The 13137-nt window shown below is 44.7% G+C and overlaps 1 protein-coding gene across 1 annotated transcript in view; it reads left to right on the top strand.

The window, feature by feature from the left end:
- Positions 1 to 316: 316 nt before the first annotated feature.
- The window catches only part of CACNG3 (calcium voltage-gated channel auxiliary subunit gamma 3), a gene marked incomplete at both ends in the record, with an annotated part of 76022 nt that continues 63201 nt past the window's right edge, over positions 317 to 13137 (top strand). The window contains one exon of the mRNA XM_081299756.1: positions 317 to 527. Coding sequence (XP_081155882.1) covers positions 317 to 527 — 211 coding nt within the window. The remainder of the gene's footprint in view (positions 528 to 13137) is intronic.

A 13137-nucleotide genomic window follows, 5' to 3' on the forward strand; every position in this document is an offset into this window, starting at 1 on the left:
TGCACGAACCCTTGTCCTTACCAAGCTGCTGAGGAATGAAAGGAAGCCAGGGATCCTCCGAAGGCAGCAGTGATGTGGACCAACCCCCTGGAGCCAGCACCCTCCCGAGGGCCATAGACGACCCAGGGAACTGGAGAGAGCTCAAGACAGGAAACCCCAGCTTTCCTAAAGTCCCCGTGGATGCTGACAAAAGGAGATCTGAATTGTGGGGAGAGCCTGTCCTAGGTTACACAGCTGCAGAGTGATTTTTTTTCTCCTCCGGCACTGAATCTCCCCCCCCTCCAACCCCCAGACGTCCAGAGTACCATGAAGAATTATGAGGATGTGTGACAGAGGTATCCAGATGTTGATCACCACCGTGGGAGCCTTCGCAGCTTTTAGTTTAATGACCATTGCAGTGGGCACGGACTACTGGTTATATTCCAGAGGCGTGTGCAGGACTAAATCTACAAGTGATAATGAAACCAGCAGGAAGAATGAAGAAGTAATGACCCATTCGGGGCTGTGGAGGACCTGCTGCTTAGAAGGTATTTACAAATTCCTCTCGATGGCTCTGAATTATTTCTGATATTCTGGTGGGTGTTCAGGGAGCTATGGAGGCAGTGGTGGGGGAAAGAGGAATAGTTGGGATGATTGCTGAGAATGTGCAGGTGTCCAGACTGTTCCCAGCAAGAGCAATGCTGTGTGGGATGAAAGTGTTGGATCTTGTTGATTGTTTTTGGTGTAAGCTTCATGTGACGAGATTTGGGCAGCTTCTGCAGTTGAGATATCACGAAATCCAAAATCCTTGGGCATGTAGCGAACTGCTTGGGTCTCTGGTTTTGAAAAGAGGGTCTTTACAGTTGCTTTGATTGCATTTCAGTGGTGGGGGTGAGGAAAGGAGGAAGCCAAGATAGAAGGGAGAGAGAGAGAGAGAGAGAGAGAGAGAGAGAGAGAGAGAGAGACCGACCCTGGTCTGACCTGGTGCATCCTGAGCTATTTCTTAACATAGTCTTTTCAGTTTCTTCTGAGTTTGGTCTAACTAGATATTGTCATAAACTTCCAATGCCAACCAGTATCAGGGTAACATGTGGAAACCCCCACATCCTGCTACACACGTTTAAAGAAAACTTCCTTATTTATACCTGTGTCATTATTTCAGATCAAAATAAAACGGAAGTCTTTGGGAATTGAATCCACCTGCCTTCATTCCTAAATCATCCCCAAACCCCACAAATAATATTTCATGGCATTTACATAAAGTTGATTCCCCAAGAACTGCAGCTCATCACTTCTAATTCTAAAGATTAGAGGATTTGTTCTACATTATAATGAAGAGGACAGAGCCGTTTTAGAATGGGTAGCCTATCTCACTCTTGAACTTGTTTCACTACATGAGGGTTGACTCTCAGTATCTCTGGGCAGTGCCTGGGTATCATGGGGAGAGAAAAGAGAGATAAAGAAGAAAATCAAAGCCCTGTGGAACCTGGATGCCTGAGGGAAGTCACTGGATTAGAGGGACAGTAGACAGTTTTTTTTTTTTTTTCAGGCTTCTGAGGAATCTGTCAAGCTTATCACAGTGATAAACAAGAAAATATGGATTTCCTATGTCCTGCCCTCCCTTCCTGTCATAGCTCTCTATACCTGCATTCCCAGTGGCTGGTACTGTCAGAGCTTCTGGAGAACTTGCATTTATGTAAATGTCTTAGGAAGTCATGCTATGACATCACTCACTAGTGTAATATTGCACCATCCCTGGCCTGCTTCCCATGCCCTGACTCTGAACAACTGCTCTCCTGACTGTAGCGCTACTACAAATGATTGTGTTTCCAACGCATATTTGCAACTGGTGGGAAGCCCAGGTAGGAAGGGGCTCCTTAAATTGCAACTACGATCATGTGAAGTCGAAAGACCCGAGCAAGGCTGCAAATGACCTGGGTAACCTTGGCCAAGACCTTTGCCCTCTCCAATTCTCAGTGTATCAATAGGAGCAATGATTAGTTTGCAATTGGTGGTCTTGCCTAAGCGTTCTCCCACATGTATACTGTATCCAAGGCACTGACTGAAAATTGTAAGATGATTCTTTCCTAAACATTGACAAAATGCTAATATTTGTGATAATTTGTGATCATGTACAAGCTGGATGGTGAAATCATTTTCCTTAGGGAAATTCCATGAATTCCCTTTCCTATGTTGGCAAGAAGGAATCAAATTATATTTTGGTGATACTGGGATATGGTGAATGTTTGGATGCCTACATAGTTCCAGAGATGGCATTTAAAAAAATCTGAAGCACCTCTCAAGCCCCAAATGGCACATAGGTATATCATGTTTTAGTCATTTATAGTCCTTCTGCTTCTTGCAACTAAACCTGGAAGTACCCAATGAAACACCAATTTTGGCTTTCCCCATTATACTCTATGAAAAAAAAAAATCTGTCAGAGCAGAAGTGTGGCCTAAAATTTCTGAACCCTTGCTCAGAATTTCTCAAGTGATGGTTTCCTCTTTTTTCCCAACATCATGTCCTACACCCACAATTTGCACAAGGAATTGGAACTCCACCCAGGCTTTCTGTGGGCTTGGTGGGAGAAGTGAGAAATTGACTCAAGAAGGGAACTGGATGAATTGAAGATGTGTTCTTAGGCAAGTGAATTCTTCTGAGAAAATTCATTTGCAGTCTTCCTACAATTTGGCCCAGCTAAATCTTTTTTATACTTCTGAAATATTAAATACAACAAGATGCACAAACATTAATGAATCACAACAATTTTTTTTAGCTAATGAATACAGCCCTACCACTAACATGTAGATGGGCCTGGCTAACATTTGAAATGGGATTCTTTCTTAATATACCCAATACATCAAGTGTTCGAGGAATTTGCAGGACCCTTTGGTGTCTGCATGGTAAGATACAGGCTGCAGGCAACATCTATTTCCATCCTCTGAGATTGAAGATGCATAGCCATCTCCTATTTGGTATCTCTTTTCTGTCCCCGAGCCTCAACATCTTCATCTTCTGGTCCTTTATGTATCCAAGGAGACCGGGGGTGGGGGTGGATCTTGTAGCTCAATTTTCTTACAGATCCAATCAGAAGAGTTCCTCCTTCCATACATTTTTAAAAGCCAAGAGACAATGTGGCTAATTTGTCCAAAAGAAGAAAATGCTCAGGAGGGACATGGCAGTTGTCTGCAGGTATCTGAAGGGCTGTCATTTGGAAGAGAGATTTGAAATGTTCTATGTAGCCTCAGTGTGGGTAGAAGTAGGGACTAGAGTTAAAAATAAATAACTATCCAATGTGGAATGGGAATCTCCAGGAAGCGATGGAGTCCCCGACATCAATGATACTCACATAGGAGAAAATAACTTCAATTGTTCCTTGACTTGACTAGACATTGGAATCTCATTATGAGTTTTTCCAAAATAGATCATCAGAACCCACAATTAAATCTCCTGCTTCTATATGTCTATGATGGATCACTAGAGTCTGAATTTTCTAAGTCCTCCAAGCAATCATGAGGTTCAAGCCAACACATATTTGAGTATTTACAAGGGGCTTGGACGTGACTATTTCCAGTTTTTATTCCCATAACCCACCAGCATGTCATTTATCTTCAGCACTTACTACATGCTAACACTGCTCTATGAATTTCAAAAAAAAAAATTATTAAACTTTTGATGAAATGCTTTCCTGTTCAGAAGAGCTCAGTGATGTAGGTACAATTATCATTAATCTCATTTTATAGATGAGGAAACTGAGGGAAAAAAAATACATAACTTGCCCAAGGTCACAAACCTCCACTCAGCAGTCAATACTTAAAATCTACACTAGGCTGCTCCTCAGAGCATTTGCTAGAGAACATTAATTCGTGTTCTGATGGATAGTTTTCTACTGGTACAAGCATCAGCTCAGGAGAATGCCCAGACACATGGGTTTTTCCATTCTAGAAGTCCCTAATCTCAGAACACTCAGCCTGTGTGGCATCAGCAGGAGAGCCAGAGCCACCAGATACCACCAACTCAGAGGTGGCAAAGGACACACTCTGAATGAAAAAAAGAAAAAAAAAAGATCAACCTATGTACAGACACCCACACTGAGAAACCGAAAGGAATGACTGACTCATTATCTGGAAGAGCATGTGAGGCATTCACAAAGTAGTGCCCGCCCTAACCTGCAGCAGGTTTTCAATGGCAGCCCGTGAATTGGAATGAGAACATGTGCAATATGGAACTCTCTCATTAAGAAAAACCTCTTCAAGTCCTAGCTACAACCAAAGCCATGTATTTCATGGGTGGAAAGACCACTGGCCTAGGAGCTTAGAAGCTCTGGGTAATAAATCCATTTAACGTTACTTACAGTTAGCTCCCTTGTGTGACTCGTTGTCCTCCATTGGAACCCAGTTGACCCAATTCTAAGAAGAAGAACTTATGGTGAGATGAGGGAGTAAGAAATACAATTAAACGTCCGTGCGGCCTAGGCAAGCAGTGTGAAGTGTGAAACAGGTATTTCAAAGTCCTCTGGATTCTATGGGGCAGGGTTTTAGAATACATTTGGGAAGATATATGGTACCTGAAACTTGGTCTCAGTGTGGGGGCAGTAGGGAGTGGTGGGGACTGTGGCCAACTGAAGGGCACAAGCACCATCTACAAAAGCAACTATGACTTGACTTTGGTTGATTTTCACCTCAGGGAGATGTGCACCCAATGGGGCCCAGAATTCCCTGTAAAGAGAAGCCAGGGTGCAAAAATCTCTTCAATTTTAAGACGCGGGCAACCGGTTTGCCTTTTTAAAAAATCTGGCATTCATTTTTTCCATTGTAGCTGAACTTGGCCTATGGGATGCCAGTTTTGAGTCCCCCAAATTGCCTCAGTGCCCTTTCTAATCCAAATTTTGGATATTTTTATATCTGATCCCTAAATTGTCCTTTATAAGCCAATAATCACTTTTTCAATTCATTTTTTTTTTAAATTGACTGCTAAGAAAAGAAAGCCCACTTAGGATTTTAGGACAGGGGACTTAAAATTTATGGAAAAGAGGTTCAATAAACTGCTGTTTCTGCTCCAGATGGGCCTAGATGACACCAAACATCTGGCTGAAAAACTGAAAAAAAAAATTAGCCAGTCATTAGAAGTTCCCCCCTATTTCCTCATCTCCAGATGGTTGACTTTTTCAGCCAGATGGGGTTCCAGCTTTATTTATGTGTTCGGAAGGCTTCAGGGAAGCTGCAAAGATGTGGTTGAGGATGAGGGGAGGCAAAGACATCCCAGTTATGGAGGACTTCCTGTGTGCCGAGCCCTGGGCTCAGGGGTGACTCACGTTTGGCATCTTCTACCCCCCAGGAGACTCGGAACGCCATAAGAACCCCTGGGTTTGGAGACACTGCAGCTTAGACACAGTTCCTAAGTAGCCCCTTCTGCTCCCCCAGTCCTGGACTGAATGCCACACACCCCCCTTAGCCATGGGTGTAGAACGTTCTAGAGCTCTTCTCCCTGTTCCCTTCTGTATTCTTCCTCCTCACCCACAAGGCCCCCCCAAACCCATAGGAAGGAGGCTGGGGTCCTAGGATAGGCGTGGGTTTAGTCAGGACTGGGCAGGAAATAGAGGTCAGAAGTAAGCATGAGGAACAGGCAAGTTTCCACCGACTTCCCACCACGGCTACAGCCCCCCTGGCCCCTTCTGGAACCTCCCAGAGATCCCTAAGATCCAGCAAGTGAAGGGTGAAGAGCTGACCCCACAGGCACCCTCACGGCCCTGGGAAACCATCTGTTCTTCTGGGCTGGCCTTGTGCTCTACTGAGGGCTGAATATTTGAAATCTCACTCTGAGTTGTGTCATCGCCGGTAGAAAGAACCTCCTTATGTTTTTCTACCTCTCCTGTGTGACTCCACAATCCCACCCATTTTAAGAAGTAGATGCTTTGAAAATACTGTGGTTGGTTTCACCGCTCAAAATTGTATCTTCTGGATTAGAATAAAGGCCCCGTGGCTGGCCTGTGTCCCAAGGCTGGGTGACCAGTGTGGTTTGTTTGTATGGGGTAACTAGTGGGTGTCAAGAAAATAATTAAAACAAGGAATCAGGCAAAATGAGGGTGCGTTCTTTATCGTTCTCCCAGAGCTGTGTGCAACAAGTTCACCTGAGAAGTCATCTCATTCTCTGGGGACATAAATGTTTAACTTTGATTCTTCTTCTTCTTCTTCTTCTCCTTCTTCTCCTCCTCCTCCTCCTCCTCCTCCTCCTCCTTCTTCTTCTTAAATAAATTCAGCCCTAGCTGCTGCATATTCCCTAGTAGAAAACTGAGAAAATGCATATATATATATATATATATATATATTTTTTTTTTTTTTTTGGTCAGTAGAGGGACACATGATTTCTGTTCATTAGAAGAGATAACCCCAAAGATTGTGGATTTAGTACTTGCTTTCCGGTACACGAATCCATTTATATCTAACTTAGCAATCTTACTTGATAACTTTTTCCCCCTGAAAAATAAAATAACCAGTTTTGCCCTTCTTTATAGTTGAGTTGGAAAAAAAAAATCTGACATAAGCTCATTACGTATTTTGGAAGAATTGTCTTTTTTTTTAAAGCAATTTGAAAATTATACTATGACATGGGGAAGTTCCCCCAATGAAAACAATGTTTCTGAGGTTGAAGAGAAATCTGGAAAATCCCAAGTTTGATTTCCTCTTCCCACATCCTTGTGACCCTGCCAGAACACACCGCTCCAATAGAGGAGCCAATGTGCCTTCACAATTTATTTGAGACCACAGTGGATGCTGAATAATAGCAGGGGTTTGGGGGCCAGGTGGACTTGGGGTCTCATCTGGATCCTCCCATTTCCTGACTGGGGGACCTTGGAAGTCCCTCCCCCTCTGGGCATTATTTTCCTTACCTGCAGAAGGGGAGAGAACAAAAATAGCAAGTGCTCTGAACGGTTTTACGTTTAGTTCTTGTGGCTCCTTCAAGCTTCTGAGTAACACGTTGGCCATCAACTCACGATTCATTCATTTTAGACGATATCTATTTGCAAAGAAAAATGGTGGTTAGCCTCATATACAAATTTCTCCCCTTTCTCCAAATACTTTGAGTTCCTCTACCTGTGGCTCCAGGAGAATCATGCATATCAAACCGGGGACTTGGGAAAAAGAGAGACTAGTATCTCATCACCAGATTGGATGCGCTCAGTACCAGTCTCAGAAAGGGAGTTGGGTGGGGAACAGGGTGGGTAGGCAACAGGGCAGCCTTTTTGGAATGGTGAGGCTCTGTGTGCAGACTGGTTCCAGTGATGGAGAGCTGAGTTCCAGCCATTGTGCGCCTGTCCCCAGGCAAACTGCCCCTAGCCAGGTCTGCAAGATGCTTGTGAAGACATAGCCCTACCCATAGCTGTCTGGCCTTGGGGTCCAGCTGGGGCTGAAAGTCACCCACACTCCACTCATCAGACTCACACGTTGGCCCAGAACTCTGTCTACCCAAAGGGAAGAGGATCTTTTTTTAATTGTACGGGTCAACTTGGGTACCAACAGCATGGGTCTGTGAGTGGCTGACAGCAGGAGCCAACACTGCATAGGAAATCCTGCCCCAGAGTTAGATATGCCACATCAGGGAAGGAAGTGGCGGTGGGAGGGCACCCTAAGACCCTCCACTAGCCAATGCATGTTCCCTGCTGAGAGTGAACAAGTAGGTCCCTGCCACACAGAGAGCCCAGCCATGGGTGCTGGCTGGAAAAACTGTAACAACCAATCAGAAAGATTTGCAAGGTCACCCAGCAAAATGAAGTGACAGGTTGATTTTTATTTTCTCTCTCTCTCTCTCTTCCTGCTCTGGTCATGGGTCTCTAAGGGAAATGGGATTTGCTATCGTTTGGAAGCACAGAAATCTCCTCCCTTCCCGAGGACAGCCAGTAAAGCAGAGATAAAGGAGGAGCATTCTGGATTGGAGGGGTCTGCTGAGGCTTGCTCCCCAATGCCGCAGATGAACGGCAACATCCAGAAACTTCTCAGCCGAAGAGGTATCCCTGCAAGGAAGGGGCTCATCTGTGGCTACTTCCTGTGGGCTTGGGTGGGACAGCCATCTCCTGAGCAAATCTTCCCTCCTTCCTGGAATTGGTAAGCCAGAGAGGTAGTGTTATGGATCCTGAGGGTTTGCTTCTAAGGGAGCTATAGGAGGAGTGGACAGGCCATGAGAACCAACCCCAGAGAGATCCAAGGGCCAGGCCCTGAGCCTTTCTTTCTTTCTTTCTTTCTTTCTTTCTTTCTTTCTTTCTTTCTTTCTTTCTTTCTTTCTTTCTTTCTTTCTTTCCTTCTTTCTTTCTTCTTTCTTTCTTTCTTTCTTTCTTTCTTTCTTTCTTTCTTTCTTTCTTTTTCTTTCTTTCACTGATTCTGACACACACTGATGTCAGGCACTGTTCTCAGGAAGCACTCTACAAACATTGCTTCATCTCCACGACTTCCTCTGGAGATAGATCTTATTATTATCCCCATTTTGCAGAGAAGTGTGCAGTCAATCAGAGCCAGGATTCAAACCTCACTCTCTGCTGTTTTTTATTACCTAATGCCGGCCTAAACAGGCTGCACTGATCTCATAATGGTCTTGTCTACTTCTGGTTTTTCTGCTCCACTAGCAAGAGGACGGAGGCTCAGAGGGTAGCTCATACAAGATCATGCTTCTAGGTGACAGGGACGTGAGCCTCAGCCTCACTCGCCCTAACCATCACACTATACTGCCTTGATTTAAAAGCCCAGGCCTAATGGGGTGGCTTTCCTTCTGCCTGTCTGCTCTGATGTCAAGGAGAGTATGGTATCAATCACTAGCTCTGAGCCATTCAATGACTAGAAACAAAAAAAAAAAGTACTCCAACAGTTGCCACAAGCAAGGTCAAGGTCAAAGAGAAAAAATAGTGAAGCCAATAAGACTTTTGGCCTCTGTAGCACTCGGCTGTGAAGAAGCACTATCTCTGGAGGTTCAATGCAAATTTTTATTTTAAAAGGTGACGTGTCAATCATTTGGAAATGAGAAGCACAGTCTGATGGGGGGCGGGGGGGGGAGTGCACCTGAACAGACCACTGGAGGGCCTCGGGGCCATATGTGTGCAAACTTGGACATGCCATTAGGTTTGTGGCTGTCCCCCTCCCTGAGGATTAATCTTGGCACAGTATTTATTTGACCTCTTTGAGCTTTCGACTCTGGGTCAAGCAGAAGTCAAGGATTCCATCCCCAGTCCACCTCCTGGTTTTGGGTTTGGACACCTCTATTCCACAGGCAAAATCCATCTGCAGCCCAATCCCCAGTGCATCCCTCAGAGGCCAAAATCATCTCTGAAGAGCACCAGTCAGTGCACCCATGTACCACCAGGCCTGATTCTTGCTGACCTTGGGCTTGAGTGGACCAGAAATGGCCAGATGGATGAAATTTGGGGTGGACAGGTCCTAACACCATCAAATATTTTGTTTCCATCCCTAAACTCTATTCGCTACCTTTCTCTGAATCACCAGCCTAACGCCAGAGCCTGGGGTGTATAGTAGATGCTCAATAAATATACATTACTTTGTTGCTGGAGGGAGGATAACTCAATTACCTTGCGCTTCTCCTGGTATAAGCACACTAATCCCCAACGATTGCTGTTCTGCTCCTGAGTGCTTACAAACCACCCTTTTAATAACATATCCTATTATGCCGGTCATGATTTTTTTTTTTTATAATTCAGCAGCCTGTAGTTTATGGAAATCTGGCTTTCCAGTCTTGAAAAAAAAATCTCCATGCTATTTGTCATCTGTTATTTTCCATTTTGTCCTTGAAGATTGTCCAGAATAGTTCAACCATCGCATCTTAAAATTCCTCCAATACCTTGGGTGCAAACTTGTTGTATGGACATATTGTGTATACACCCAGCAGACTGCTTCTATTCCTTGTGCCTAAGAGTCTCTCTATATATATTTAGTTACCTGGACGTTTAGGAAATAGAATTTCCACTACTCTATATTCTGTAGCATATGCTGTTTGGTATCATGCATTGCTGCTCTGGAATCCGATAATACCTACCTGTTAAATGAGAGTGATTCAAAAACTTACGGGTAACGACTAGGGGGGCATCTTCTCTCATCTAATCCATTACAAAATTCTACTGTCGCCCGTGGAAATTGGTTTTGGCAGAGGGCAGTTAATAGAGATGCATATTTACAACAAATCATTTTGACCCTTTGCAAATCCCGGGGCCGCAGAACCAATTAGCTGTTTCTCCGCTGAAGATGCCTTAAAATCTGCATCACCCCGTGAGTTCTGATTCTTCAAAATATTGCTTTTCACCAAAGATGAATCTGGCGTGGGATCAAAATGTTCTAGGTGTTTAGAGAAAAATAAAAAAGATCAAATCAAGAGGCAGTGATGTTAATCGGAGTCAAAGGGTCTACCGTGCAGCGTAATAATTGCTCCTCGTGCCTTTGCACTCTGCCGTGGGGGGAGGATTCAGCTCCTGAGCAGTGAGGAGATGGCAGGGGTTGGGATGGAAGGAATAATAAGGTCTGGACCAAGGAAATCAGGGCGAGGCCAGCTCTGGAGGACTCTTTGCCAGCGAGAGTCCCTGGGGCTTAGCTGCAGGGACCTCTCATCGCCTTAAGAAGTAAGGAATCATTTCCCAGCACAAGGGACTCCTTCCAAATTACCCTGACACGGGGCGCTGGGGTGAAGTGGACACCGAAGTTTGAGCTTCCTTGAGAAGGGGACACTTCATTTACAATGTGAAAGAGGCGAGAACCAAGTCCAGTGGTTGCTGGGGGAAGGGCATTGAGGCAGAAGGAACAGCAACTGCAAAGACCTGAGGTCTCAAGGCAGCTGTGTGGCAGAGGAGGAGGGAAGTGGATCAGTCGAGGTCCTGGGGGAGCCAGGCCACCCCGGGCCTTGAAAGGAGCTCTAGGGACTTTGACTTTGACTCTGAGCAAACTGGAAGCCTCTGGGGAATTTTGGACTCCTGTTCTTGAGTTTGCCAGGTCTGAGTCTTCTCCACGGTGTCACCTGCTGTGGTTCCTCCTGTGACTGTCCCTTCTTCCCTCAGGCAAGAACTTCAGCTGTCTCTTTAAAACCTTTGCCCTGCTCTGTCCTCAGCCTCCTGGTGACAGGCGCCATGAAACAGCATCTCAGCCTTGTCCTCCTTCTTCCCCTAAAGAGGAATCCGTGGTCCCTTATGATTCTCAGTGTTTTAATTCTCCCTGGGGCGGGGAGGGGGGCGGTTTAAATAAAAAGTGACATCCATGTAGAAACTTCTGGCACTGATGGGACCTTGCAAAGATCTTGCAGTCATCCTTCCTGCTGGGCAAAGCCCCTTCCCAGCTCACAGATCTTCTCCCACCCCTGCAGCTCAAGCTAGCACGTCTTCCCTGCAGGCCCCCCATCCAGCCTGGAGAGCCCATCAGACACGCTAAACGAAGGGCTTGCAATTGGTGGGTACTCTGGCGGGGGTTCCCTGCCCTCTGGGTACCTCTCCAGCAGCCACTGTGTGCTGGACACAATGCCAGGTCCTGAGGACTTGGATGAGGACAGGGGAGACAGAGTAGGTAAGCTAACAACCATGAAGGGGAGGTGCAGGCAAAGATGGCGCACCCAGGTGAAGCTCCCGCAGCATCGAGTAGGAGGCCCTGGCTTAGTCAATGTTGGGGTTGTCGTGGAAACGCTCCCTTAGGGCTTCTGCCTCCCCAAAGTGCCTGGTCCTCCGATGGTGCTCGAAGCACTTTTGCAGAACACACAGAGGCTTTTGGAGAACACACCACTGAGGACTGTCCTCTTCTGGTCCTGGGAGTTGGAATCCAAGGGAATTCAGACCTCCTGGCCTCTTCCCCTTAGGCAAAGGGGACAGAGATCCTTGAGGACCCTTTGAGTGATCACACATTTATTATTGAAAAAAAATTGACCCTGGCTATTCAATTATAATGGTGTTCTTTTGAGTGGTATTTTTTGCATGGTATTTTTCCTGGTGTATTTTCTTAATCAAAATACTTTTAAAATGTATAAATGAGAGGCTGGGGCACAGATAGAGAGCTTGCCTAGCACTAGGTTCGATCCTCATCACATAAAAATAAATAAAATAAAGGTATTGTGTCCATCTATAACTAAAAATAAGAAATATAAAAGTAATGCAAAAGCACATTTTTATTTTTATTTTTTATTTAAAAACATTTTAAAGCCCACGTCCTTTTATTTATTTATTTTTGGTACTGGGAATTGAACCCAGAGGTGCTTAACCACTGAGCCATATTCCCAGCCCCTTTTTTAAATTTTTTATTTCAAAACAGGGTCTCACTGAATTGCTTAGAGCCTCGCTAAGTTGCTGAGGCTGGCTTTGAACTCACAATCCTCCTGCCTCAGTTTCCCAAGCCACTGGGATTACAGACATACACCACCAACCTGCAGCCAAAAACACATTTTTTTTTAAATATAACACAAAATCTATCTAAGTTTATCTTTGTACCCTTACTATAATCTCATCCACTCCTCCTTTCCCAAAATGATTGCCATTTCTGGTTTGGTGAATAGCTAATAAATATCATTTCCTTATTTTTCCACTCTACCAAATCAAAGGGATGAGAGAGGGTATGATTTTCCTCTTTGAGTTCAAATTCTTCAGAATCTACTCAAAAGCTTTCTAAAATCTATCTTATTATGTATAAAGGCACTTAATCATTCACACTATTTTAAAAATCAAATCAGAGAGAAGGGATTTTAATGACAGTCACCCACCTCCTCTTCCCCAGTGCAAGTTATTCTTTTAACCATTTCTGATTTGGTTCTGCTGGTGTTCACCCACATCCCTAAATAATATGTTTGTCTATTTCTTGATTTATCATCTATTGACTTCCTGCCATGATACGGGAGGACTGAGCTAACTTACTCCACCCTCTGTATCGATTAACTTTCTAATTTTTAAAAATAACATAAATCTTCATTTCTTTTCCCACTCACCTTGGATAGAATGTCTTAGCCTCCTGCTTCCTGGGAGGAGGATGGGCACATCCTCCATCGGCCTCTACCTGTGTCTGTTGGTTATATCTGTTCCTCATTGTTAAGATTCATCTGGGTGCGTTCTGTTCTGCGGCTGCACCAATGCCTTCCCTGCTTGGGCTGTGGACAGACTCTGAAGTTGGACAGCCAATGGCCATGATGATGATCATGCA

The sequence above is a fragment of the Spermophilus citellus genome (genome assembly GCF_964194105.1).
Source record: "Spermophilus citellus genome assembly, chromosome: 6".
NCBI classification, from domain to species: Eukaryota; Metazoa; Chordata; class Mammalia; order Rodentia; family Sciuridae; genus Spermophilus; species Spermophilus citellus.